This window comes from Melanotaenia boesemani, chromosome 17 (genome assembly GCF_017639745.1).
Source record: "Melanotaenia boesemani isolate fMelBoe1 chromosome 17, fMelBoe1.pri, whole genome shotgun sequence".
Classification (NCBI taxonomy): domain Eukaryota; kingdom Metazoa; phylum Chordata; class Actinopteri; order Atheriniformes; family Melanotaeniidae; genus Melanotaenia; species Melanotaenia boesemani.
The window spans coordinates 8,035,488-8,058,802 of record NC_055698.1 but is presented as its reverse complement, the minus strand read 5'-3'; the positions used below and the strand labels follow the sequence as shown (position 1 = coordinate 8,058,802).

The 23,315-nt window shown below is 39.5% G+C and overlaps 3 protein-coding genes across 3 annotated transcripts; 1 reads left to right on the top strand and 2 right to left on the bottom strand.

The window, feature by feature from the left end:
* Window positions 1-3,351: 3,351 nt before the first annotated feature.
* On the bottom strand, window positions 3,352-8,678 carry e2f3 (E2F transcription factor 3). Its single transcript, XM_041966935.1, has 8 exons — window positions 8,674-8,678; window positions 8,411-8,435; window positions 8,026-8,143; window positions 7,668-7,887; window positions 5,962-6,093; window positions 5,645-5,759; window positions 5,330-5,513; window positions 3,352-5,224 (listed from the first exon to the last, which is right to left on the bottom strand). Exons 1-8 carry the CDS (start codon window positions 8,676-8,678, stop codon window positions 4,989-4,991), a joined length of 1,035 nt encoding a protein of 344 aa, XP_041822869.1. The 3' UTR covers window positions 3,352-4,988.
* Window positions 8,679-9,888: 1,210 nt separating this feature from the next.
* srfbp1 (serum response factor binding protein 1) lies at window positions 9,889-12,654 on the bottom strand. The gene is made up of 3 exons (XM_042011528.1): window positions 12,500-12,654; window positions 11,703-12,137; window positions 9,889-11,574 (listed from the first exon to the last, which is right to left on the bottom strand). Exons 2-3 carry the CDS (start codon window positions 12,135-12,137, stop codon window positions 10,345-10,347), a joined length of 1,665 nt encoding a protein of 554 aa, XP_041867462.1. The 5' UTR covers window positions 12,500-12,654; the 3' UTR covers window positions 9,889-10,344.
* Window positions 12,655-12,745: 91 nt separating this feature from the next.
* Window positions 12,746-22,834, top strand: maco1a (macoilin 1a). The gene is made up of 11 exons (XM_042011527.1): window positions 12,746-12,952; window positions 13,847-13,988; window positions 14,104-14,230; window positions 14,398-14,521; window positions 14,710-14,888; window positions 16,375-16,912; window positions 17,111-17,269; window positions 17,758-17,940; window positions 18,023-18,143; window positions 18,350-18,524; window positions 20,770-22,834. The coding sequence occupies exons 1-11, from the start codon at window positions 12,873-12,875 to the stop codon at window positions 20,970-20,972; spliced, it is 2,031 nt and encodes a 676-aa protein (XP_041867461.1). The 5' UTR covers window positions 12,746-12,872; the 3' UTR covers window positions 20,973-22,834.
* Window positions 22,835-23,315: the final 481 nt, after the last annotated feature.

Here is a 23,315-nt window from a genome sequence, read left to right as displayed (position 1 = left end):
GAGTGCCAATAAAATATGCCCCACATCATCACACCACCACCTCCAAATCTGAACTGTTGATACAAGGCAGGATGGATCCATGAGTCTAACAGGCAACAGGTTTGCCCTGGGACATCCAATCTTCAAGGATCTGCTTTGCAAAGACATATAGAGACATATAGAGGTGTGCAAGCAAGTTGAGTTTTTTACTAACAGTCACTGTCAAACATTCATGTTGTGTCCACAGCCCCTCTGAGTCAGACTGCACAGCAAACAGGTGCGCCCATCTCTTTGATATACACTTTCCACCCCGAGCTGCGGGTGATGAATCAAACTGCTCCTGTGCTGCTTGCTCACTATTCATTTCATTCATAAACCCAAAATACAACAAGGGTTGCCGATTGGCTGGGATGGCGCTGCGTAAAAAGACGCCGTGCTCTCAGTGCCAATGAGAGACGAGTAGTATGCTCTCTCCCTCTCTCTCTCCTGCTATCATGCTCCCTCTTTAACCCTCTCCCATTTTTGTTCTCTCCTCCTCGCTCCTTGCCTCGCCACATTACAGCAGTCAAAACAAAAGCCCAGCTGAGGAGAGTGTGGTGCAGGAACAAGTGTCATATTTTGGGTGAAACAAAACAGCTGGGACAAGCCCATCATCCTACGGTGTAAGAGTAGATTGCACTTGTTCCGAGTCTCTCCTAAACCCCCTGAGGCACAGAGTCTTAAGTAGTGACTTAGACCTCTGTCACACTTTAGGTCTAACCATCTGTGTATTTTGTTCAGTACTTCAAACCCTCCCACTGTGCATCATTTGCTTGTAGCTGTCAAGGAAAAGCACTCTTAAAAATAAAACTTGATTGACCGATTGATTGGGTGATTGACAGCTATACTGATAACCCTTACTGGCGTCCTCTTTGGACAACAGGGTGCTGACGTCAGGCCTGATCAATATGACCAAATTCAATATTCTTCTTTTTTTAAATAATTGTGCGGATCTTAGCTTTACAAAAGACAAAAAAAATACACAAGAACCAAACATCTATCAATACCAGCAATGATCCAGTGACTTTCCATGAACTCTTCAGTTGTGTGCCACTGTTTGTAGGGAACTGGGTTGATGGGGTTCAAGAGGGATTTTTTCAAGTCCAACACTGCCATCTATGTTCTTGTCGGGATGCTGCAGGCACCCGAAAGATTACATCATCATGTTGAGGATGATGTGTTTTTCTAAGATGCTGTGGCTCAGACAAAGAGAGGAAGGGACAGAGACTGCTGAATTCAGTAAACAAGAGGGGAAAAAGTTCACAGCACATCAGAGGGCAGCTTCTACTTCACATTAACTTTACAAAAAACATCTGCTTTCCAAAGTAACAACATTGGCATGTTTACAAATCTATCAAAAATTTTAAAGCAATAAATTTTTCCACTTAATCATATGATGAAAAGCAAGCAAAACAGTTGATGATATCCAAGTTTTCACATGCTATTAAAATAGCAAATATGCTAATAGTTAGTAAAAAAAAAAAAGAAAAACTATTCTTTTTTATGTAAAGCTTTAATGTTTTAAATATAAATCCAGATTTCAGTGAAAAGTTTCCCTAAGATTATTTTTGCAAACTTGGTAGAGCAACAAACTTTTACGTGACCATGTCAGCAGCTACCTGTTCCTACTAAATTCATTAAAATATGAACAGCTGAAAAGGTGATGTTTGAAGCTGAAATATCTCTGCATGTAGGTGTTCCCACTAGAATCACTGACATCTTCTGATCGTTCTTATTTTACAAGAAACACGTACTACATAGTTTTACCTCAGCCCATTTCCACTTCAAGCAAAGAAGAAGATCTGACAAAGAGCGGAGGGTAACACTTCCTCCCAGTTTGAAAACAACACAAGCTGGTGAGCAGCTCATTGTGCATTCTGTGGAGCCTCACTGCCTCCTAGTGTTGCCATGTCAACACTACACTGGGGCTCTACAGGTCAGTCAGAGAGGAAACCACAAGCTGTTGGGATCCAAGCAGCAAATATCAGGACTTTAGTGGTGCCAAACGACTGGTCTCTACAAGTCAGGCTCTGTGAATATGTTGGTGTGGCTGTGAATCAGCTGCACCTAAAGGATTTTCAATATATTTATTTCTACTTAAAAATTCAAGTAATTGTTCCCAAATGTTAAAACAGTAACATTTTCTTTTGCTAAAATGTAGTTCTCTTTTTTAGGGGTAAGTCTAGAGAATTTTTATTTATGTATCCCAGTGGAAATATTTGCAACAAGTTGAAAAAGATCCACAGAAAGGTAAGTTGGTTGTTTTGTGGCGCAGAAAGCGACAATTCCAGCTGTGCATTAAAAACTTAAAAAGAGCGCGTTCATTGAACACAACAATTTCTCTGAACCCTAAACTGAGCAAAACGTGTTTGCAAATAAAGAACATGAATGAGAACTTGTTCAGATTATATGAAGTCCTGCAACAGCCACTGCCTACATTTTCCTGGCTCCACACCCACATCACACTACATTACCCACAACGCATTGCATACTCAACAACAGACCAGCAACGCCAGTGCAGAGAGCACAATTGTTTCCTTTCTTATATATATATACATATACATACATATATATATATATATATATATATATATATATATATATATATACATATATATATATATATACATGCATATACTTTTTTAATGACTGGCCTGGTAACATAAAGGCATTGAAATTAATTAAAAAATTACCTAAAAAGTTTCAAATTGTGAATTAAATCAGGGTGAATACTTCTCTTTAGCTACATCTACACATTTAACAAAGTGTTACTTTTCCAAATACTGTGGAAGGGATCAGCAAAGCCAGAGAAAATCTTCTTTTGAACTTTTGTTTGAAGCAGCAATTTCTCCATTTGTCCTGCACTTCAGAAAAATGTCCAACTTCTCTAGTGATGACATTTGTAGCTCAAGTTAGGAAACTAATAAAGCTGAGTAGAAAGTGCAAGGGTTCCCTCTGAAACGCGGTCCAAGTGAATTACTTAATTAACCACAGGTTTCTGTGGTTTATTATTAATATCTCCAAAAGCTTGAGGGTTGATGAGGGTTTAATTGCTACTCAGCACTTTCATCTCTGGTCAATGTAAGCTGGTCAAATCTTACATGAATACTTTAGTATGAGTGTTGGAAATACTGGGGTTATGAATTTCAAATCTAAAGATCACAGCCTTCGCTGGAAAGTCAGCTCTAAAGCTTTTTACAAATCAAAGCATTTAACATTAAATGACTTGCAGATTCTCATTAACAATAAGAAGTATGTAGAAACACATTTCAAACTTTACATTGAATAACTGGAGTCAGTAAACATTTTATTCCTTTATTTGACTGTTGATAGACTTGAGAGGATGAGTTAAAGTCATTTAACCCTGCAGGTTCTACAAGTATAAAAGGTGCACAGGGAGGACATTTGATGCAAAGCACTCCAGACATAAAAGTGGTTCTCAAGTAACAAAAAATGCAGTGGAGAAGCAGATAATCCATGACACAAAATCATCTGAACTGCTGCTAGAAACAAACACACACACAAAATGACTGTTAATGGATTTACTTTTAATGCCACCACACAAACCACAGATCAGCAGAGCCTCGGGAAGTTTACAACCTCCATTTCTACATTGATTTGAGCATTTTAGAACAACAAAAAAAAGCTTATCCTTTAACACCTTTTATTCAGCAGTAATCAGTAGCTTTAAAACCTCAGCTTTGCTTGTTTCATGCAAACTGAGATCAACTGCAAACAGTGTAACAGCTTGTTCTGCCAATCATGTCCAAATTTAATATAAACATTTTTTTTTAAAGTGAGAAAACAGTTTTGTTGTGGCTGCCAATCGATCAGTGAGAGAAAAAAAAAGTCAAATAAAAGGCTTATGGTCAGCAGAAACTGTGAATAGGTTGACCTAAATGGATAGCATTTATCTCTAATGCTCCCAAATCCACCTGAGTTTTTCTTGGCGTGACAGCCAAAGTGTCTGCCTTCAGAGCTGCGCTCACCTGAAACATATTAAGCTGTCACAATTTAAAATGTTCTGAAAACTAGGACAGGTCCTTAAAATGGAAGAGAGGAAGGTTTCTCCAGGCAGAAAAAAAAAGTTAATGCTTTCATCGGTTCAGTGTGTCATCAGAAGACTATTCATCCCTGCGAACAGCTCCCAGAGGGACGACCGTCTGCACCGCGACAGGAACAAATTACAAGCTGAGACAATTAATATCAGAAATGCTGTCATATAGCTTTTTACTGCAGCAATCTTTAAATACAATGTCAAACTTTGGGAGGCTTGAACAAAAATATGATTTTCAGACTGAGCTTCAAAGGTCAATAAGTGACTATAAAGCCATTTGTTTCATTGTAAAATGAACTACAATCAGCCTCAGTTGTTTTTATTGAATCAAAGCAGATCACTGCTTTAAACTTTAATAATTCAAACACAAATACGAGGTTAATCTTATCAGAGGATAAAAGTTATTAAACTAACCAATAATTATTTGAATTGGTGCATTTATCATAGTAGGAACATCAGAAGTTTTGTTTTTTTTTTTGCGTGAGTGCAAACTGAGGAGGAAACAGAAGCCTGAAACAAGACTGTGACTTTAAACAATGACACAGTTCTTTTCTTTAAATCAAAACGTTCAGAAGATTCCCCAAAAGATCCAATAAGAAAAATGATCCCCGCCACCTCTCCGGGGCACTGGGTAAAGACCTGTTTCAGAGTGCTGAAAAATGTCCCAAACACGGAGCACAGCTCGAAACCCAACCGCTCCCTTTGACTAAATTCCAAACGGGAAAACTCAGAAGAATCACACAACTCCAGTTTGATATTTCTGGGTCACGGCCTTCTCCATCTTCCTGGGTCTGTAAGTTCTAATGATACAAATGCAAATATATCCAAAACAACACATTTGTTTTCACACTTTGTTCTTCTGCTGCATCCCCTGGGATTTCTATTTTAGCCAGCGTATCCCCAAAACATCTGTTCAGGTAAGCGGGACATCCATGGGCGACTGGTCCAAGTTGGCTGAGAAGAGGTCAGTGATGCCCTCATTGCTGGCCAGGCTCAGGAGGTACTGGCCCCCTACTACAGAGAGGGGCAAAGGTGGAGTGGCAAATTTATGTTGGACTTCAAATGTGGGCGTAGGGGTGACGGTAGCCATTGACGGCTTGGACTGCGAGTTTGAGGAACTTTTGATTCCGTGACTATTGCCAGCATCTTCTGGAACAATAATGGGGAAATGGGTTAGGAGACACGGGAAAGAAAAAAGATGAACAACAGAAGCTAAAAACTCTAAACCAGAGGATCATTCAACAGAAGGCTCACCTTTAGAGGACACCTGGATGAGAGACAAGAAGGGCATAGAGAAGAATAAATCCTTCCCACAGGTGTTTGGGTTCAAGTTGCTGCTTTTGGTGCCACTTGCTGTAGATGCCATGGGGATGGGTTTATCACAGCACAGGTAAACTTCAATCGGTCCGTGGATGCTAGTGAGGTGCACCTGGAAGCTCTGAGCATTAGAAAAGCAAACAGACTGATTATTCATGAGCCAACAAAATGCAATTCCAAACTGTTTTACAAAGAGATGCAGCAGGAACATAAGTCCACTTCTTCCATCTCATTTGACTCATGATGATGTACCTCCTCTGGATGCGGCACCTCCAGCTTTGTCTCTGCAGGAGCTTTGATCACGATCACAGTCTGTTCTTTCAAACTGGGAATGCTGCTGATGTCCTCGTACGTCAAGTAGGCGTATGTGATCCGCCAGGTCAAGGAAGACGGTGCAGTGGTCAGAATAACACCATTAGTGTGATTTTGGTGCTTTTTTAAAAGCTAGAAACATATCTGCTCTGTAAACAGTGATGTAAATAAACATGAATATTTCTTTTCCAGTAATGTTTGCTTCTCACATAGCCTAAACAAAGTCAGCCTCAGCTAAAATTCCAAACAAAGGATATCTCCGACAGTGGCGGTCCTCACACAGTTGTCTTATCTGCCGAGCACAACTTTGGATCAGCCCGTCCAGCTTGCTCTCCTCCTCCGTGAGATCCTTCAGGTCTTTGTTCAAGAGATCGCTCGTCTCCCAGCCCCTGCCACCACACCAGTACATGGAGGTTAACATATCAAACCAAATAAAAACCTTAATGGGTTTTAAGAACTAACAAAAAAAAAATCGCAAGTTTAAATAATGGCTAGAAAAAAAAAAAAATGGGAGAGATCTCTTAACTTTTTTTTCTTCTGAAAGCCAAGTTTTGAGAGAATGATGCAGATGAGAAAAGGCCGGGTCACTGTTGATCTGTGTGTCATTTCTACAAAGTTTAGTTAGTAATAAATTCTGTTTTAGTTATTTTGGGTTGGCCTTTGTGCTGCTGTCTATTGATACATTCATTTTACATCATTTTACCTCATAATCAGACAACTGAGGCTGTTCTGAAAAAAATAATGTCTGGATGTTAATTGTGTTTAAGAGAGTTGAGGTTCTGCATGCATTTATCCATAAAAAATAAACAGGCAGACCAAAAATAGCAACAAAAATGGCTGGGAGTGTTATGGTTAAATGTTAAGACAGAATTTTCTTCCAAAGTTCCACCTATTTCTGTTCCTTGTTTCTAGGAGCTAGTTGATATGAATAGCTTTAGAGTTGTTAATATTAGGAGTTTCAGAAAAAATCATGTCATCCAAGACATGAAATTCAGACTAGTTTTGTATTTAAAAGTTATCAAATATAAGTAAGAATCAATTTTGGGGTCTAATATTAAAGAAAATGAGTCAACCGTCATCCTGAAAGTGCATTTAGATGCCGAGCAGCTGTGGACATTTTAATCATTTTAATAAAAAAAAGAAATTTTCCTCTTCGTTTCCCTTCTGCACTGACATTAAACAAGCAGCTGTGAGTGCAGCGCCAATGTGTCCTGGTCGGTTTAGTCAATCTCCTTTGTAATAGGCCTCCCCGAGAGATTAGAACAGAGCCGTCTATACTTCTGATTGTCGTAGCAGGGGTACAATTTAAAGTTCACACAGCCCATGAATGCATTAGCTTAAAAGGTGTTTTCTTTTTCTTTCTTTTCCTCTAAAGAATGCTGTCAATAATCGATAAATTTACACAGCTCTAATATCATGTTTTACACATGATTTAAAATATTTGTACAAATTAAGCTATTAATCCGATGCAGGTGGATCTTAACCATTTCTCCTGTTCCAGCCCTGCTTCTGTGCGTATGTATGTGTATGACATGTTATTCAGGACACTGAAGCCCTGTAAACATGGATATGCTGACAGGAGACTTAGTTTGTTTTTTTTTATTTTATTTGGTCTTATTATGTTGGATTTAAGTTGTTCTTATGTCATGTTTATACATATGTCTGGTGTTTTTATCTGTTTTGTTTTCTTATAGTTTTTAGTATTTAGTTATGCGTAATACTTTGTTTTAAAGTGCTTTACAAATAAAGTTGGTATTGAATGGTATTGTGCTGATAACATGACTTAATATTTTTTTATGTATAGTTAGTTTCAGACTATGCTGAGCTGGTGTGCAATTTGGAAGCTGTTGCTTAGAACCCATGTAAGTATTTTTATTGTTTAACAGTTGAGGCGACATGCAGATTGTGTCAGAAAGGCCTTCGTTAGTTTCATACAGTATCCAGCAAATACACTCATACTTACAACCACTGAATGTGGTTTTTAGACTTCTTTCTGATGAGTTTGATCCCTTCCAAGACGTTAGTGACATCATAGACTCGTCTCTTGGAAACGCCGAGCTCCCGAGAGACTGCATTCAGGTCCAATACCCCGTCGGTTGTGGAGCTCAGCAGCTCCTTAAACCTCAGCGTCAGGAGGCCCAGCGAGGTGTCACAGCGGGTCCTCTCCAAGAAAAAATTCTGTACTGTGGGTTTGGGGACACAAAAAACAGAACTTCTGAACTTATGTTTGTGATATGTGAAATGTGGCACTGACTGCATACAGAAAATTGAAAGCAATATGACAGACACCAGTCTTTTTAGTATAAAAATAAAAATCTTACTCCTGGTGTTTTCCTGGGTTTGAAAAGCCTTAGCTTCTTTGGTTTCATCCGACTGCTTGGCCCCACCATCATCTTGGGGGTCCTGCAGAGCACTGCCTTCCAGCTCCAGCTTTGTATTCTGATAGAAAATAATAAAAATGAATCAATTTTGTGTATAGATGTTTTCAGGGTGGACATTTTGGTATATTAGCTAGTTACAAATGCAATTCGTGCGTGTTATATGAAGCAATAATGTGTGAAAGGTTGCTGTTGTGTTGTGGATCTTCTTAAGGTGTTTTTTTTTATTTTATTTTATTATTTTTTTTATCGCTGTTAACCAAACATTGGATTAAACCAGAGTTGAGCTAGTTGGAGCAACACACCCCCATCCCCCTCCCATGCTCACCTTAGATCTGCAAAGTTGCGTTCTTCTGCCAGCAGTGTTTACAGTTTACACTCACGTGCTCACCGCAGTTTTATCGCTGTCTGCGTACGCTGTCGAAGTTTGAAGCACTTAAATGCCCCAAATGTACAAAAGTACGCAGCTCCAGGGGCCATAAACTGCCACAACTCTAGGCTAAAACGCACCAACTCACCGGATGTGACCAACTCCCATTCAAAATAAAGTACTCATTTATCTAGTCTATGTTGTGTTCAGATTGTCTTTACGCCATTTTTGAGAATAAAATAGAAAAGTAATCCGAGTCTTTTTTTTCTTCTCTTTTTACTTTCAGTCACAAAAATTTAAACACTATTTTGTTTGAAATTGTAATTATATCTATAACATAAAAATGAAGTAGTAGTTAGTATCCTACTGAAGTGAGAGAAAAGCCTTATCTGTTCTGATGGGTGGCACTCCAAAGATTTTGTGTTCTACATGAATGTTTAGATTCATTGTGACTTTTAGTTTATACTAGGACATTACATTTCCATTGAGATATATTATAAATCAAACCGTCTTATAAGGGTATTTCAATATCAAACGATAACCTGGGCTGGGCAAGAAGGTCTAAGCAGATGGCTAGATGATGCAGTATAAATGCTGCGATTTTTTTTTTTTTTTTTTTTTTAACATTGTAGTGTTAATGTAGAACAGCAGTAGGCCTACATTTCATGCTGCATTCATTTGCACTTGAGTATTTAAGGTTTATTTACACAGGTAAAGTAATGTAATATTAAGTTATTTGTTGTATTTTGATTGTCAAATCTTGGAGTAGCAGTCATTGTCTGTCTATGGCAGTATACTTTCCAAACCAATCATCATGCCCAACATGATACGCCTTTATTTCGAAAGAAAGTTTACAACTTCCGTTTTCAAATGCAGCCGCTTTAGCGTAAACATTGTTTTTATAATTATGCGGATGGTATTTAATGTTGTATATCAAGCTAAAAGTTAGATAAAAATATATGGCCATGCTTAAATAAGAAGTGTAATAAAACAATCATGGATGTAAGAGTTATGAACATGCTTACCATCTCTTGACTTATAGCGCCACCATTGTGAGATTTAGGTTGCCATGTAAAATACAATAAGATAAAAAAAAAAAATTAATAGCACACCACATTTTTTTTATCATAGCTTCGACGAGTTCCATTTGATACGGGAGATAATCGAATTTTCACTTTCATGATGTTTCCCTTGGCTGTTTGCATCACGTAGCGTCCAGTTTATGTGACGCAGCTTTAGCCGACCAATCACCAAAAAGCTTGACAAGCGCACTGGTTAGTTTCCCTTAGCGGCAAGTTACCACGTTTTCCGACTTTTTCCTGTAATTAAATCATTGAAAGCGCAGCGGAAAAAACGTAGAAAAAGACAACATATACTGAATCTGTAAACTGAAACTTTGTTATTATTAAAATGACAATTACAAGGAGACTAACTAGTGAAAGGTGGGTCACATTGTTTTAGTTTCATGTGAACTGAATTATCTCTGGAATCAAAAGTGTATAAGGTAATGACAAAAAAGCATTACAGATTTTTGGAAAAGATTTGTTTACAAGTTGTTATTGCAAGTTAAAAAAAAACAAAAAAACAAACAAATACCTTTTATATTCTGACTGAAAAAGCAATGACATAACTATAACATATACCTACAAACAGAAACGTTATTTGCCCAACTTATTTTAAACCCGTGTCTCACATTTGTAAATGACTATTTTAAGAACAGATTTCTGTGGACACCCCTGGATGGGTCACATGTCTACTGCAAGGTTTTAGGGTGGTTAACCAGGATAAAAAGCAGTGAGCACACCCTGCAAGACACAGTCACCAATCTATGCTGATATAAACTTTTTTTATACCTTATTGTGGTGTAATACAAAGTATGTCAAAGTATGTTTTCAGTCATCATCATCAAATTTAATCTTCTTCCCCTGGAAGGCCATGATCTGTCCTTGCTGCTCCTTCCTTTTTTTGCTGGCCTCCCAGGATGGATGGAGTGCCGACTGATGAGAGACGACTCCTCCACCTGAGTGACTCTTTTCCCATCGAACGTTACCTCTGCCGCGTCCTCTCCCTCTCCCAGCAAATGCAGAGACCCTCTCATCAGACTGAGGACCTGTGCTTTCAGGGCATGGCTTGCTGTACTTGAACCCAACATTTGAAGCTCCTTGCTCTTTGTTTTGAAACTTAACATGTTTACTAAAATCTCTATCAGGACCACTGCCACTTTTTGGTTTCCCTTGCGCCATAAATTTACCCCCACCTCTCCCTTTGCTGGAGCCTCTTCCAGCCTTAGTCCCAGTCAGGGATGAACAGAAAACGGACTGAAGTGAGGTTGCTCTGGACTTCAACCGTGTCTCGAGCTCGTCAAGTTCACTCTGGAGTTTGTCAGAAGTTTTCACATTGTCTGTTGAGTCCTTTTTCACTTCCTGTCCTTTGTCCTCCTCCTCCTTTTTGTTGGCTTTCTGTTTCTTCTTCTTGAATTTGCTCATTTTCCCTACAAAGAAGTCATCTTCGTCATCACTCTCCTCTGACTGGGAGGACTGCTTGTGAAATCGTTCCTCAGTGCTGTCATCAAAGTACTCTTTCTCTTCATCATCCGATGGCTCTACATCACTCTCATCCTCTTCTTCTCTTTTCTGGAGCATCACAGAGGCAGGCGGGAGACCTGAAATCTTTTCTGCAACTCTACTTTGAGGTTCATTTTTCACAACATCCTTTACACCACTACTTTTAACACTTGTAGAATCTGGCTTTGCTTGCTTGTGAATCTCAGCTGCATCCTTCGTGTTTTTACAAACAACTATTCGCTCCTCATTATCTGCTGTTTCCTGTAAGTCCAAAGTACTCTCTCTCTTGTTTTTCTTATTCTCTATTTTTGCCTTCTTGTCTTGAGAAGGCAGAGTTTGCTTCTCAGCTTGCTTTTGAACTTTTGCCTTTCCCTCCTGCTTTAAACCCTTCACACGCTCCTCTTTAAAGGCTTTCACAGCAGCTTTGATGCTTTCAATCTTCTTATTGAACTGAGGATGGGTGGCAATGCGTGCAACAGCTCGGTCTGATATAGTAGACTTAGGGTTTTTGCACACTTGCTCAAAGTTGAGGCTCTTCTGCAAGGCTGTCTTGGTCACCTGCCAAGGCAAAAAATAAACAAATAAAAATATTAGATGTTTCACTATTTAAAAACTAAATATCAAAAGTTAAAAATCTTTCATTTTGAGATCATTGCAGAAATGGTGGTATGTCAGTACAACCCTACCAAGTCTGGAGAGAGGTTCTTCATGCTGTGGACCTCCTCTAGCAGTCTTGCAGCTCTCCTCTGATTTCTCTCAACCTCCTCCTCTTTGCCTTTCTTCTTCTTTAGTGCAGCAATCTTTCGTGTAAGTTTCCTGATGATCAAAACCCTAACTCTCCTCACCTCCTTCCTCATATTCACCACCTCATTGTTGAGATTCAAGACCTGTGGCTTTTTCTCTGCAGCCTCAATAGCTAATGGAAAATCTTCATCTGTAGCTTGTGGCATCACTTCTACTTTTTTTTCAGTATCATCTCTACCTTCCTCTTCTTCACCATCATCACAACTCTTTTCTCCTCCCTCCTCTTCCTCCTCACCATCTTCCTCTTCTATCTCTCCCTGGTCCTCCTCCACTTGATTCTTAAAAGATGGCACCATTTTTTCATCTGTATTCATCATCTGTTGAAAGGATACAAACACGTTTGCTTCAGAAACTGGCAACAACTTCAATACTAACATAACTTTGTAAACAGAACGAATATCATTAATAAATTACATTAATATTTGGACGGAAATATTAGACGAAAAAAACTTAATTTACAACGTTAAATGTTCAATCTTTCAAGCGCGTGCTGCCCTTGTCTCAGTCCCTCTGTTTTTTGTTTTGTTTTTTAATAAATCAAAAATGTATGATATAGTGTTTTCATAGATGAATAAAACTGAGAGCACGTATTAAGTTCTGTACCTACGAAGAGAGCCAAAACAAACGTGGTTAGGGCATGGATACTTTTCTGAGTCAATCTGAGTTTACATTCACATACCTTACGCCTGCGTCGCGAAAACTGCACCGTTGATTACAAAAAAATCTGTTGTGTGACACACGAAAATCACACTTGTGGTACAGACGGGAATATATATAAAAATCTTAAAATTATGAGAAATGCCTTGACTAGGGAGCTGCCATGTTTTCTGCGTCCACGACGGCGTAATGACGTCAGACGTCAGCAGGACAACGCAGCATGTCGTGAAAAGGGGAGGGCCTTTGGCGGACTGTTTTTATTTATTTCTTTGTTTCATGTGCATAAAACAACAACAATGATGGATAATTGAAGAAGTATGAATATTAGGATGAGCGGATGACATTCCCAGCTGCTGTTATCAAACCGATATTACAGGTGAATCAACAGGGGGAGGATGAAGCGGCGCAATGCGGACTGCAGCAAACTCCGACGGCCGTTAAAACGGAACCGAATCACCGAGGGTATATATAGCAGGTACAAAAAAAGGGGCTGGAGGGACGTTATTGTATAACAATGGCGCCTTTGTGCATATGTCAAAACGCGGCTGCCTGGCTCTGTTGCGTTCACATTGAAGCACGCGTTGGTTTTGAGCGATAGCGGAGGCTGAATGAACATGCCCGCGTATTGTCACATTTATAGGCCCAGGTTAACGGTACTAGTGTGGCATTTCCACACGGATTTTACCCCGTTAGCTTGTGAAATTAGGGTTCAGTGGAAATTTGAATTATTGCTCCCGCTTACACTCCGTACGTTAAAAATGACGCACAGATATATATATATATATATATATATATATATATATATATATATATATATATATATATATATATATATATGTATGTGTGTGTGTGTGTATCATCTGTTATTTTTAAATGTACATACGTCAATGTAACGATGCAGTGTATAAGGCCTTTTTATTTTTATTATTATTGTTTATTAAACTTGTTGCAACAAGATCGTCTGTCCTCAATATTGATTGATGGGAAGCCGGAAAATGAAAAGCAGCTGTGCTGGGCAACATGTCCAGACATGACATACCTGCTGCTCTGGACCCGTCAACCTTAACTGTAGGGGTATAAACATTGCTCTGTACTCCAGACTCCTGTAGTGGGAACAGATCATTATTGTTCGGTTTATCTTACATTTGTGGTCACTGCTGCCCCATCAATTATCTGCCTTCAAATCTAGAGGTAACATTATATACAACACATATACAAATGTAAAATGTGGATTTTGTAAACATACAAAACCTGTTGTATAAACCTGATGTCCAGACCACCTAATCTACAAAAAGTCCTGTGTTGTGACTCTTTTTGGACTCATTGTCTTGTTTATTTATTTGTTTTTATCTCTGTCTGCTCTTCACAGTACGTTCCTGTACCTGAAGTTCCTGGTGGTGTGGGTGTTAGTTTTGCTGGCCGACTTTGTGCTGGAGTTCAGGTTTGAGTACCTGTGGCCCTTCTGGCTCTTCATTCGAAGTGTCTACGACTCCTTCAGATATCAGGGGCTGGTAAGAGCTTATCTATATGACCATGCCTTGTCTCTTCCCACTTGGTATGAATCTGCACTGGGGATAGTTTGAAGCATTAGAGATCAAAACTATGTTTCTTTTCTTCTCTACTTAGGCATTTTCCGTTTTCTTTGTATGTGTGGCGTTTACATCAGACATCATATGCCTCCTTTTTATCCCTGTCCAATGGCTGTTTTTTGCTGCCAGCACCTACGTATGGGTCCAGTATGTCTGGCACACGGGTTAGTATAATTTTTCAGTGGGTTCTTGTTCATCAGGGTATTAATTTTTGCTCTGGCAGCTAAATGGCTACTTAAATCTCAAGGAAAGCAGCAATTCACAAGAAATAAATTGCGACAAATTCTCTTCAGCAGTGCAGCTAAGAGTGCATTTCTTTATTGTCGTGCAGAGAGAGGAGTTTGTCTACCCACTGTATCGCTGTGGATCCTGTTTGTGTATATTGAAGCCGCCATACGATTCAAAGACTTGAAGAATTTTCACGTAGATCTCTGTCGACCCTTTGCTGCTCACTGGTATGCACTATTCATTGTCATATTATATTTTTGTTGCCGTCCTATTGGTCTTTTTTTCTAGTATTTTCAGTGGTAAAAATAAAAACAAAACTCACAGTTGGTAAACAGTTTAGTCAATGTACGTTCCTGAATATAAGCATACATGGTACAATGAAGGTTTACTAAAAACATGTCTCCTCACCCCCTAGTATTGGCTATCCAGTGGTGACTCTAGGCTTTGGCTTCAAGAGCTACGTTAGCTACAAGATGCGACTGAGGAAACAGAAGGAGGTGCAAAAGGAGAATGAATTCTACATGCAGCTTCTACAGCAAGCTTTACCGCCAGAGCAGCAGATGCTGCAAAGACAAGAGCGAGAAGCAGAAGAGGGTGAGAACAAAACTTTTACATAAAGATCTTATCACTGTATTGCAGAGAAATTAAACACACACACTGTCACATAACTAATAACAGGAAAAAATGGAAAGTGTCTAGGATCTGCATTCTAGGGCAACTTCACAAGCATGTCCAGTTGTACTCCTCAGTGAACATTTATGCTAGCACTCACTATTTTTAAGCCTTTTTTAAAATGAATGTTCTTTATGTAAACAATGCATCCATTTAAAGATGCACTATGGAAGTTTTGGCAGATTTTCTCAGTGAGGCGCCCCCTAACGATGACTAATTCAGCGTCCATCTTGCATCCTACCTGTACTGTGAGTTCCCTCCAGTCTGTAAAAACTAACCCGTTTTCTTGTTCTTTTTATCGCTTCCTGCACTAATGTGCTCTTCTTTGCTGAATCAGCTATTGTTTTCTCTTGCTAACTTCATCAATTCATCCAAATATGGTGACTTTTAGCTTAAAAAACACCAAAGATTATGACAATAAAAATGTCAAACTGACATTGTGCCGTTTTTCCACGGCTTTACCTTCAAAAACCAGGATCATCACCAGGATTTTTTCACACTTCTGAGTTAAATGAATGCTTAAGAATGTATGTTTTAGCTCTGTTAAAAGCTTCTTCTTTCTGTCTTGTTACATGGCATATCAATATTTGCAAATGCTTTCCATCGTGTCCGTTGGCTTGTTATGAAATTTTATGGAAAAACATGCTATGAGAAAGTTTTAACTTTAAAAGGACTTAGAGAATTTTGTGTGATGGTCCTCTCACTCCTACAAACATGTCTGAATTAAGAATGATGACCTTTAACTTCAAATGACTAATATTCTGATAGAATATAATTGTTACGTGTCTCATGTGAAAAGGACTACAGTAACCCTGCAAAAGAAATCCCAGGATGATATTGTGATGTCACCTGCTCTCTCACTGAAAGAAAAACACCAAATCCTCACTTTTAAAAGATAAAACAGGGAAATGCTTATTTTTAAAGATGCAAACAGTTAATTCAGTTGTCAGTTTTCTGTTGGCTAATCATTTCAGCCCCTACTGCAGCTGGGCATCAGATCAAGCAAATCACATATTGATTTTTTCAGCCACTACATTTCATACAGTACAAGAAGCATAGCTCAGGTTTAAAAATAACAAAAAAGAAACCCAGATGTAGAGATTAACCTTTTCTGGCAGTCTCAGACCAGTTATGGCATCATTTGTAGAATTTGAATAAAAAAGAAAGAAGCACCAGATTGAAGCTGTTATAAACACTCTGACTAGTTTGTTTGGCTCAAGTTTAAGAGAATATTCATGCAGCTTTCTGCTGCCATGAAGCTGTCTCAACCTTGTGTTGTGACAGGCAATCAAGGTCATCGTCCAGCCTACATTTATAGCTAAATATGGTTCCAGTTTTCTTTCAGCTTAAATCTGTTAAGTATGTTTATATGTGTGCATTAACACTACATGCGCTTGCTTTCATCCAGCTGCCCTAGCTAAAGGGATCTCAGAGGTAGAACCAACAGTCGTATCCCAAAACGGAGCACCGCCTGGAAAGAAAAGCACTCCAGTCCCCCTACCGGAACTGGAGTACCGTGAAAAAGGGAAGGACAGTACTGCGAAAGAACGTGAGGGCAAAAAACAAAACATAATTGGAATCAATAACAACAGCATTATACACACACTGGACTCCAAACTACAGGAGGCAGAGTATATTGAGAACTACGTCGGGACAAAGAGACTGAACAACGACCTGGCAGGAGAAAACACACACCCTGATAGCAACACACACACTACGTCTAAAGAGGAAATGGGGGGAACTGGGAAGAACTACAAAAATGCCAGCGGAGGTGCGGGCAGCAACTCTTCTCCAAGGAACCACAGCTCCACAAACGGCAGCCTCCCGTCAGGCTCGTCGGCCAACAAGAATGAGAAGAAACAGAAGGGGGCGGGGAAGGGCCAGAAAGATCCAGTGGAGAACTGCATCCCCAATAACCAGCTGGGCAAGCCAGACGCTCTGCTGCGGTAAGATGTGACAACACCCAACATCCATCCCTGCTGCTCACCACACACTGCTGATTTATGTCATTATAGCATCTTAAAGCAGTTTCGTTGTCGCTCGTTAAACACAGCTTTTCTCTTTAAATTAGAATACCTAAGTGTGTGTTGAAGTTGTGCCAGGAAATATGTCCGCTAATGCCGTTATGCTAACTTCTCTCAAAGGCTGGAGCAGGACGTGAAGCGCCTGAAGGCAGATCTTCAGGCCAACAGGCAGTTAGAGTCGGAGCTACGCAGCCAGGTTTCCTCTCTGAGCAGCCAGGACCGAAGCCTTCGCTCGGAACTGGGCCAGCTGCGCCAGGACAACGAGCTGCTGCAGAACAAGTGGGTGCACGCACATTACGCTTTCTGCCAAAGCAGCACAAATGTTTGCTCTACAAAGGTGGAGGATGTTATCTGACACTATTGCAGCATTTTTATTCGTTTCTGCTTTTTGGTTTAGTTTTTTGTGTTTTGTAGGTGGTGGTACAAAACAAACAAGATGCACCACTTGTTTTTGTTTGTGTGTTTCGCACCATATATATAAAACTCTTTACACCATCCAGAAGTTGACCAACATGCTTTACAGGGAACATAAAACAGGAATAAAAACACATAGATTAGAAAATGTATAAAAGCCAGTAAAAACAAGTAAAAAGAAAATTTTATATAAAACTTTTGCTATTTATTTATTTGTTTTTCACATTTCACAGATGCAAACATTTTAAGTAAAACCTCTAAAACTGGTAAAAGCCCACAGATGTCAAACTCCACGTCACCAAGGTTACATTTTCATCCATCCTGACTGTACTGTATTCCTCTTTATACTTCAGGCTCCACAGTGCTGTCCAGGCCAAACAGAAGGACAAGCAAACCATCTCACAGTTGGAGAAAAGGCTGAAGGCCGAGCAGGAGGCCCGAGCTCTGGCTGAGAAACAGCTGGCTGAGGAGAGGAAGAGGAAGAAAATGGAGGAAGCCACCGCCGCCCGAGCAGTCGCTTTAGCTGCTGCAACAAGGTATCAGTGTTTGCAACGTCAGTCTGCTACTCATGGTCAGGTGTTATGAATAAATAAATAAAAGTTCCCGTCTGTAAAACAGAGTAGAGTCCACGGATTCTCTTCGTGGTCGTATCAGAGATCTGGAGACGGAGTGTAAGAAGCTCAGCATGGACATGAAGCTTAAAGAGGAACAGATTAGAGATCTAGAGGGCAAGTGTCAGGTAAGACAATAACAAGAGTATTACATATCTTCCTGCATGAAAATGTGTTAATACAACTTTTAAAATGACTTCAAGTCTTATTTTGCAGCTATTAAGAGATGTCTATTTACTAATAGAGTTTAATAGCTAGTTTGAGTTTTTAAGTAATTAAACAGGTATTATTTCACGTTTCTTGTCTACTTTGGTTTGATATCTGTCACATGAAGGAGCTGCGCAAGTACAAAGAGAATGAGAAGGACACAGAGGTGTTGATGTCAGCGCTGTCAGCCATGCAGGAGAAGACCCAGCACCTGGAGAACAGCCTCAGCGCGGAGACCAGGATCAAGCTGGACCTCTTCTCTGCACTGGGGGACGCTAAGAGGCAGCTAGAGATCGCACAAGGTAGATGCTGGCTGTTTGGATGCAGTGACACGCTCAGAACACCACTTTGGGGATTGTTTACTTGTATTGACCTAATATGTAAACAAATTGATTTCGTCTGCTGGAAGTAGATGATAAACAACAACCACCACAAAGTCATAACTGCAACCGTGTTTTCTCATAACTTCCCCTTATCAGAGAATGTCATTGTCTCTGGTGCCATTGCCATGTTCCCAGGAGTCATCATTCATTGATTTTACCGTTTTATATTTAATTTATGTCACAAAGGTTCTACGGAGATCTGAAAACCCAGCCCCCCACTCACCCCACCAACACGTAACCAACCAGCATAACAAGATCTGGAGTAAAGACAAGGCATAGTGAGACAGAATTTCAGAGAAAAAGCAAAAGAATAATGTAATAAAGAAGACTTCATGGTTAACTAGTTGATAATTCTACACCCTTAGCCTCTAATGGGCTCAACTGGCTTTGTGTCTTTACTACATAGTACTGCTTTAATCCTCTCAACCCTTTTTGTTCATTACAAAACTGGAGCTAAAACCAAGCAGTGCTGTGCAAGTTCATGCTTCTTATGAACTAGTTCAAAGTTCATTTCATTCAGTTTAAAATAAATAGTTCACATTTGTAGTTCACAGTTTTAAGGACTTGCAGGTATCCTCTGAGACTGAACGGATGCTTCAACTCCACGTCTCTTTAAATTAGAAATCGATGCTGATGTTCTAACTTGATTTCTAAATGCAGGTAGACAACTTGCATAGAAATGTTAGATTTTTACTGTAGTAACTGTAGCACACGAAGCATGTGAAGTCCGCAGCTCCTGCAGGACTGCACCAACTTTGCTTTCTCGGTTTAGAGTGTGCAGTGCATTGTGGGTAACGTAGTCGAAATTGGTAAAGTGCCAGTGAAAATGTAGGCAGTGACTGTTACAGGTCCTCACATAATCCGAACGAATTCACATTCTTTATTTACAGATGCGTTGTGTTCAGTTCACCGTTCACAGAAAAATATATGTATTCAGTGAACAGGTTCATTTGCAGAACACTTGAACCAAGTACCAAGAGGTTTCCACTGTGGAGGGGAAGTTAATGCAGGTAATTATCTGACGCTAGCTCCCATCTGCAGCTGTGTAAAAAAAAAAAAAAAACATTCCTGGGAGATTTTCATCAGGTCCTGTGGGACCCATAGGACACTCCAACACAGGCATCTAGGAGGATGCTCCTGAACTTTGATTCCTGAAGAGTCCAAGTTGGGTTTCAGTTTTAGTCCTGTTTGTTTTCGTCTCAAACGCTGTTGCTCCAATTTGGAATCATTTAGTTTAGCTTGAGACAAAAATGTACATGAAAGAGTTACACAGGATGGACTTTGGAAGGTACTGCACCATAATAGAGGTATATCAGAAAGTGATGAGCTTAAGTAATAACCCAGCAAAGACCTGACACAGGACCTGAGAGCTGATCCATCCACTGCTCGCTGAAGCCTCATCAGAAATGTCAAGAAGCCATTCTTAAGGATGTGAAACAAAGAGAAAAGCCTCAGACTCAAGAACTGAACTGAAAACCAGAGGCAACCAGTCTGATGGACTGATAATCCTCACACATCCCAGGTCTCAACATTAATGAGTCAGTGTGGGAACAAATAGCAGTCACCATCCAAAGAGGAGCTGTAAATTTACCTCAAGAAGCCTGAAGAACTGTTCCTGAAGACTAACTAAAGAAATCTTAAGAGGTTTTATTGCACATTTCAGTAAATCACTGTACCACTTCCCTTTTTTATTGGTTATATATATATATATACATATATCTATCTATCTATATATATATATATAGATAGATAGATAGATAGATAGATAGATAGATAGATAGATAGATAGATAGATGTGTGTGTGTATTCTGAGGTCACAATTTGGGGCAAATAAGGTTTGTTATGCAATTTTCTGAGCCTCTAGCTACCTTTTTTTTTTTTTTTTTTTTTTCAAAGGTTTCTTCTATGGAAATGTCTGATATGTTACATTATTTGCTGTTTGTGTTGATTCCTCCTGCTCTGCCTGCCTTTTTTTTAGTTTTGTTTAAAGCATTTCTTTCTTTTTGTGAAACACATTTTTAAGATTGTTAACAAAGGAGCCACAGACACAAGGTTTGATATAGTTATTTATGATCTGAGTTGTGAGCAGTTTAGTCAGAGTGGTCCAGTTCTGCTGTGTCGGTGGCTCTGACCAGAACATCTTTGTGTCCCATGTCTCCTCCAGGCCAGATCCACCAGAGGGAGCAGGAGATCGCCGAGCTGAAGCAGAAGATAGCAGAGGTGATGGCAGTAATGCCCAGCCTGTCCTACTCGTCAGATGGCAGCAACCTCAGCCCTGTCGCCCCACACTACTCCTCCAAGTTCATGGACAATAGTCCCTCCTCCCTGGACCCCAACGCCTCAGTCTACCAGCCCCTTAAAAAGTGACTCTGACGTCCCACTCTTTCGCCAGAAAGAACTTTTCCTTTGCTCTCGGTTCCACTTTGGGTTGTTTCAAAGTTTACTAGCCCCTGACAATTTTTTGCACTTAACACAAACACACAGCTCCTCCATACACGACACGTGAGTTTTCTTCCCGTCTTTTTTCTGGGGTTCTGTTACAAGATTTTTATTTTTTTTAAGGGGTTGTGTATAAGACTGGTTGGCCAAATGTCTACTGAAGAGCCGTTATGCATTGCTTCATGTCAGTCCTCTTTACAGTGTTCAACTCCCCCTCACAGCCACTTCTCGACAGTAAACCGACACCCAGACTAGAAGTAAAATACGATTGGCTTTCCATGATGGTCTGAATTAGACAGAAAGCATGTTTTTCCGGTTCTGACGTGAATTAGAAGCCTGTAAAGTGAAGCCCTGTGAGAGATACATGAATGTAAAATTGTTCATGTTTTGATATTTGCATTATCTTAAAGCCAGTGATTGTTTTGTAACATTTCTGTTTCATTTCAACAATGTGCATAACTTCTAAGGTAGTGTTATCGAGCAGATAATTGTTTACTGTGTTCCTCAGATAATCTGATAGTTTAGCCTCTTAATGCTGGAATTCTCCAGGATTGTCAATAAGTGGGTTGAAGCAAATGTTTTGCCCTCAAGATTACTACTGCTACATTGGACTCGGCACTGCCAAAACAATACATTAACGTTCACTTGATTGCTGCAGACACCTTTCCTCTCCTTTCTGGACCAAATTGAAACCTCAAACCCCCCCCTTCTCTTGGCCATATTTCTCACAGGATTTAATGATGTCGAGGTAACCGAACGTTACCGTAATCTACAGATTTTTACAGTGCCTTGCAGTTTGATTTTGTTTTTTACTTAGCAATCCTGGAATTTTAAAATGCTTCAAAAGCCACTGTTCTCTCTATCTCTCTCTCCGGCTCTGATACGCCTAGTTTTCACTCAGTGCTCAAGTCAGTATTTAAAGGCAGACACAATGAAGTGTCGCATCCGACACGTTGAATCATTGCGCAGCTGCTCCACCACAATGCTGCAGGTTAATGGGAAAACAGAACACTGGATGTGGTAAAAGTCATTTCAGAGTGACACAGTCTTGGTATGCCAAACACCAACCTAACCGATTGTCTATTATCATGCCCTGTTGCTGGCATTTTGTTGTTTACAACAATGTACATTAACTTACTGAGGAATGTTTTATTTGCTTGTTTCATTTTAGTTCTAAAGTGCCAAGTGTGGATCGATCGATGTAGCTAGCAAAATGTTTGCAGAAGCGTGCTGTTATTTAAATTTTTTTGTCATTAGAACATATTCAGATGGTGTTGTGTTTACAAGGTTCTGGGCTGATCACGGTGAAGCAGCAGATGGTCAGTTGGGCTGATCGTGTTACTCGCACATTTATTTATTTGTTACAGACTTCTGTTGAGTGGCACTTCTTTGATATTTCTCATCATATTTTGTTGGTTTCCTGTATTTTCTTTTTAAACCAGGAAAGATTCTGTGATTGTGTTGTAATGGGGGAAGGTGACCCTGGAACCATTTGATCATGTTGTGCTGTCATGTCACCTACCTGGGGGGGAAAAAAAACAACAAAAAAACAAAACGTATTGTTTGTGGATCGCTCTCGCGTTGTGAATTAAGTTCTCAAGTTGCTTTTACAAGTTTGTGTAGAAGGAAGAGAAGGTTAAAAAAAAGTGCTTTGTTTTATCTTTTTATTGTTCCACCATGTTTATTTTCTTTACTCAAAGTGATGGTGGCTGTGTCACACGTTTCACTTTGATTTTCACATTAAAGAGAGTCTTGCTGGTGGCAGGCTGTTGAGTCTGTCATGATTTGTGCATATGCTATCTCACTGTTTTGTTTGTGAAACTGAACACAAGAGGGTGACAGAGAGGTTTATGAAATTTGGGAAAGAAAACAAATATGTACTAGTCAATACAAAAACAGAACACTAACACTTTAAATTTGTGTTTTTCTTTCATTTTAAAATGTTAACATTATGTTCACAGGCATTAGAACTTATTAACTTGCCATGCTTCACCTTTAAACCAGTGCGATCTTAATTCATTTACTTATTTGTTATTTATTCTTTGAGATTCTCCTCTTAAAAGTTTTAGATAAAATCAGAAATGAGAGAACAACTGAGCCCTCAGGTGACATGTCTAATAAATATATGTTGCATTCACTAGGTGTAGGACATACGAGAGCTACGAACTACCCATTTAGAATGATTTATGTCTGCAGCTGTGGACTAAAATAAATGTCAAATAATTTTTACAACTTTTTACCTGCTTTGTTCCAGGAAGCTTTTTAAAAACA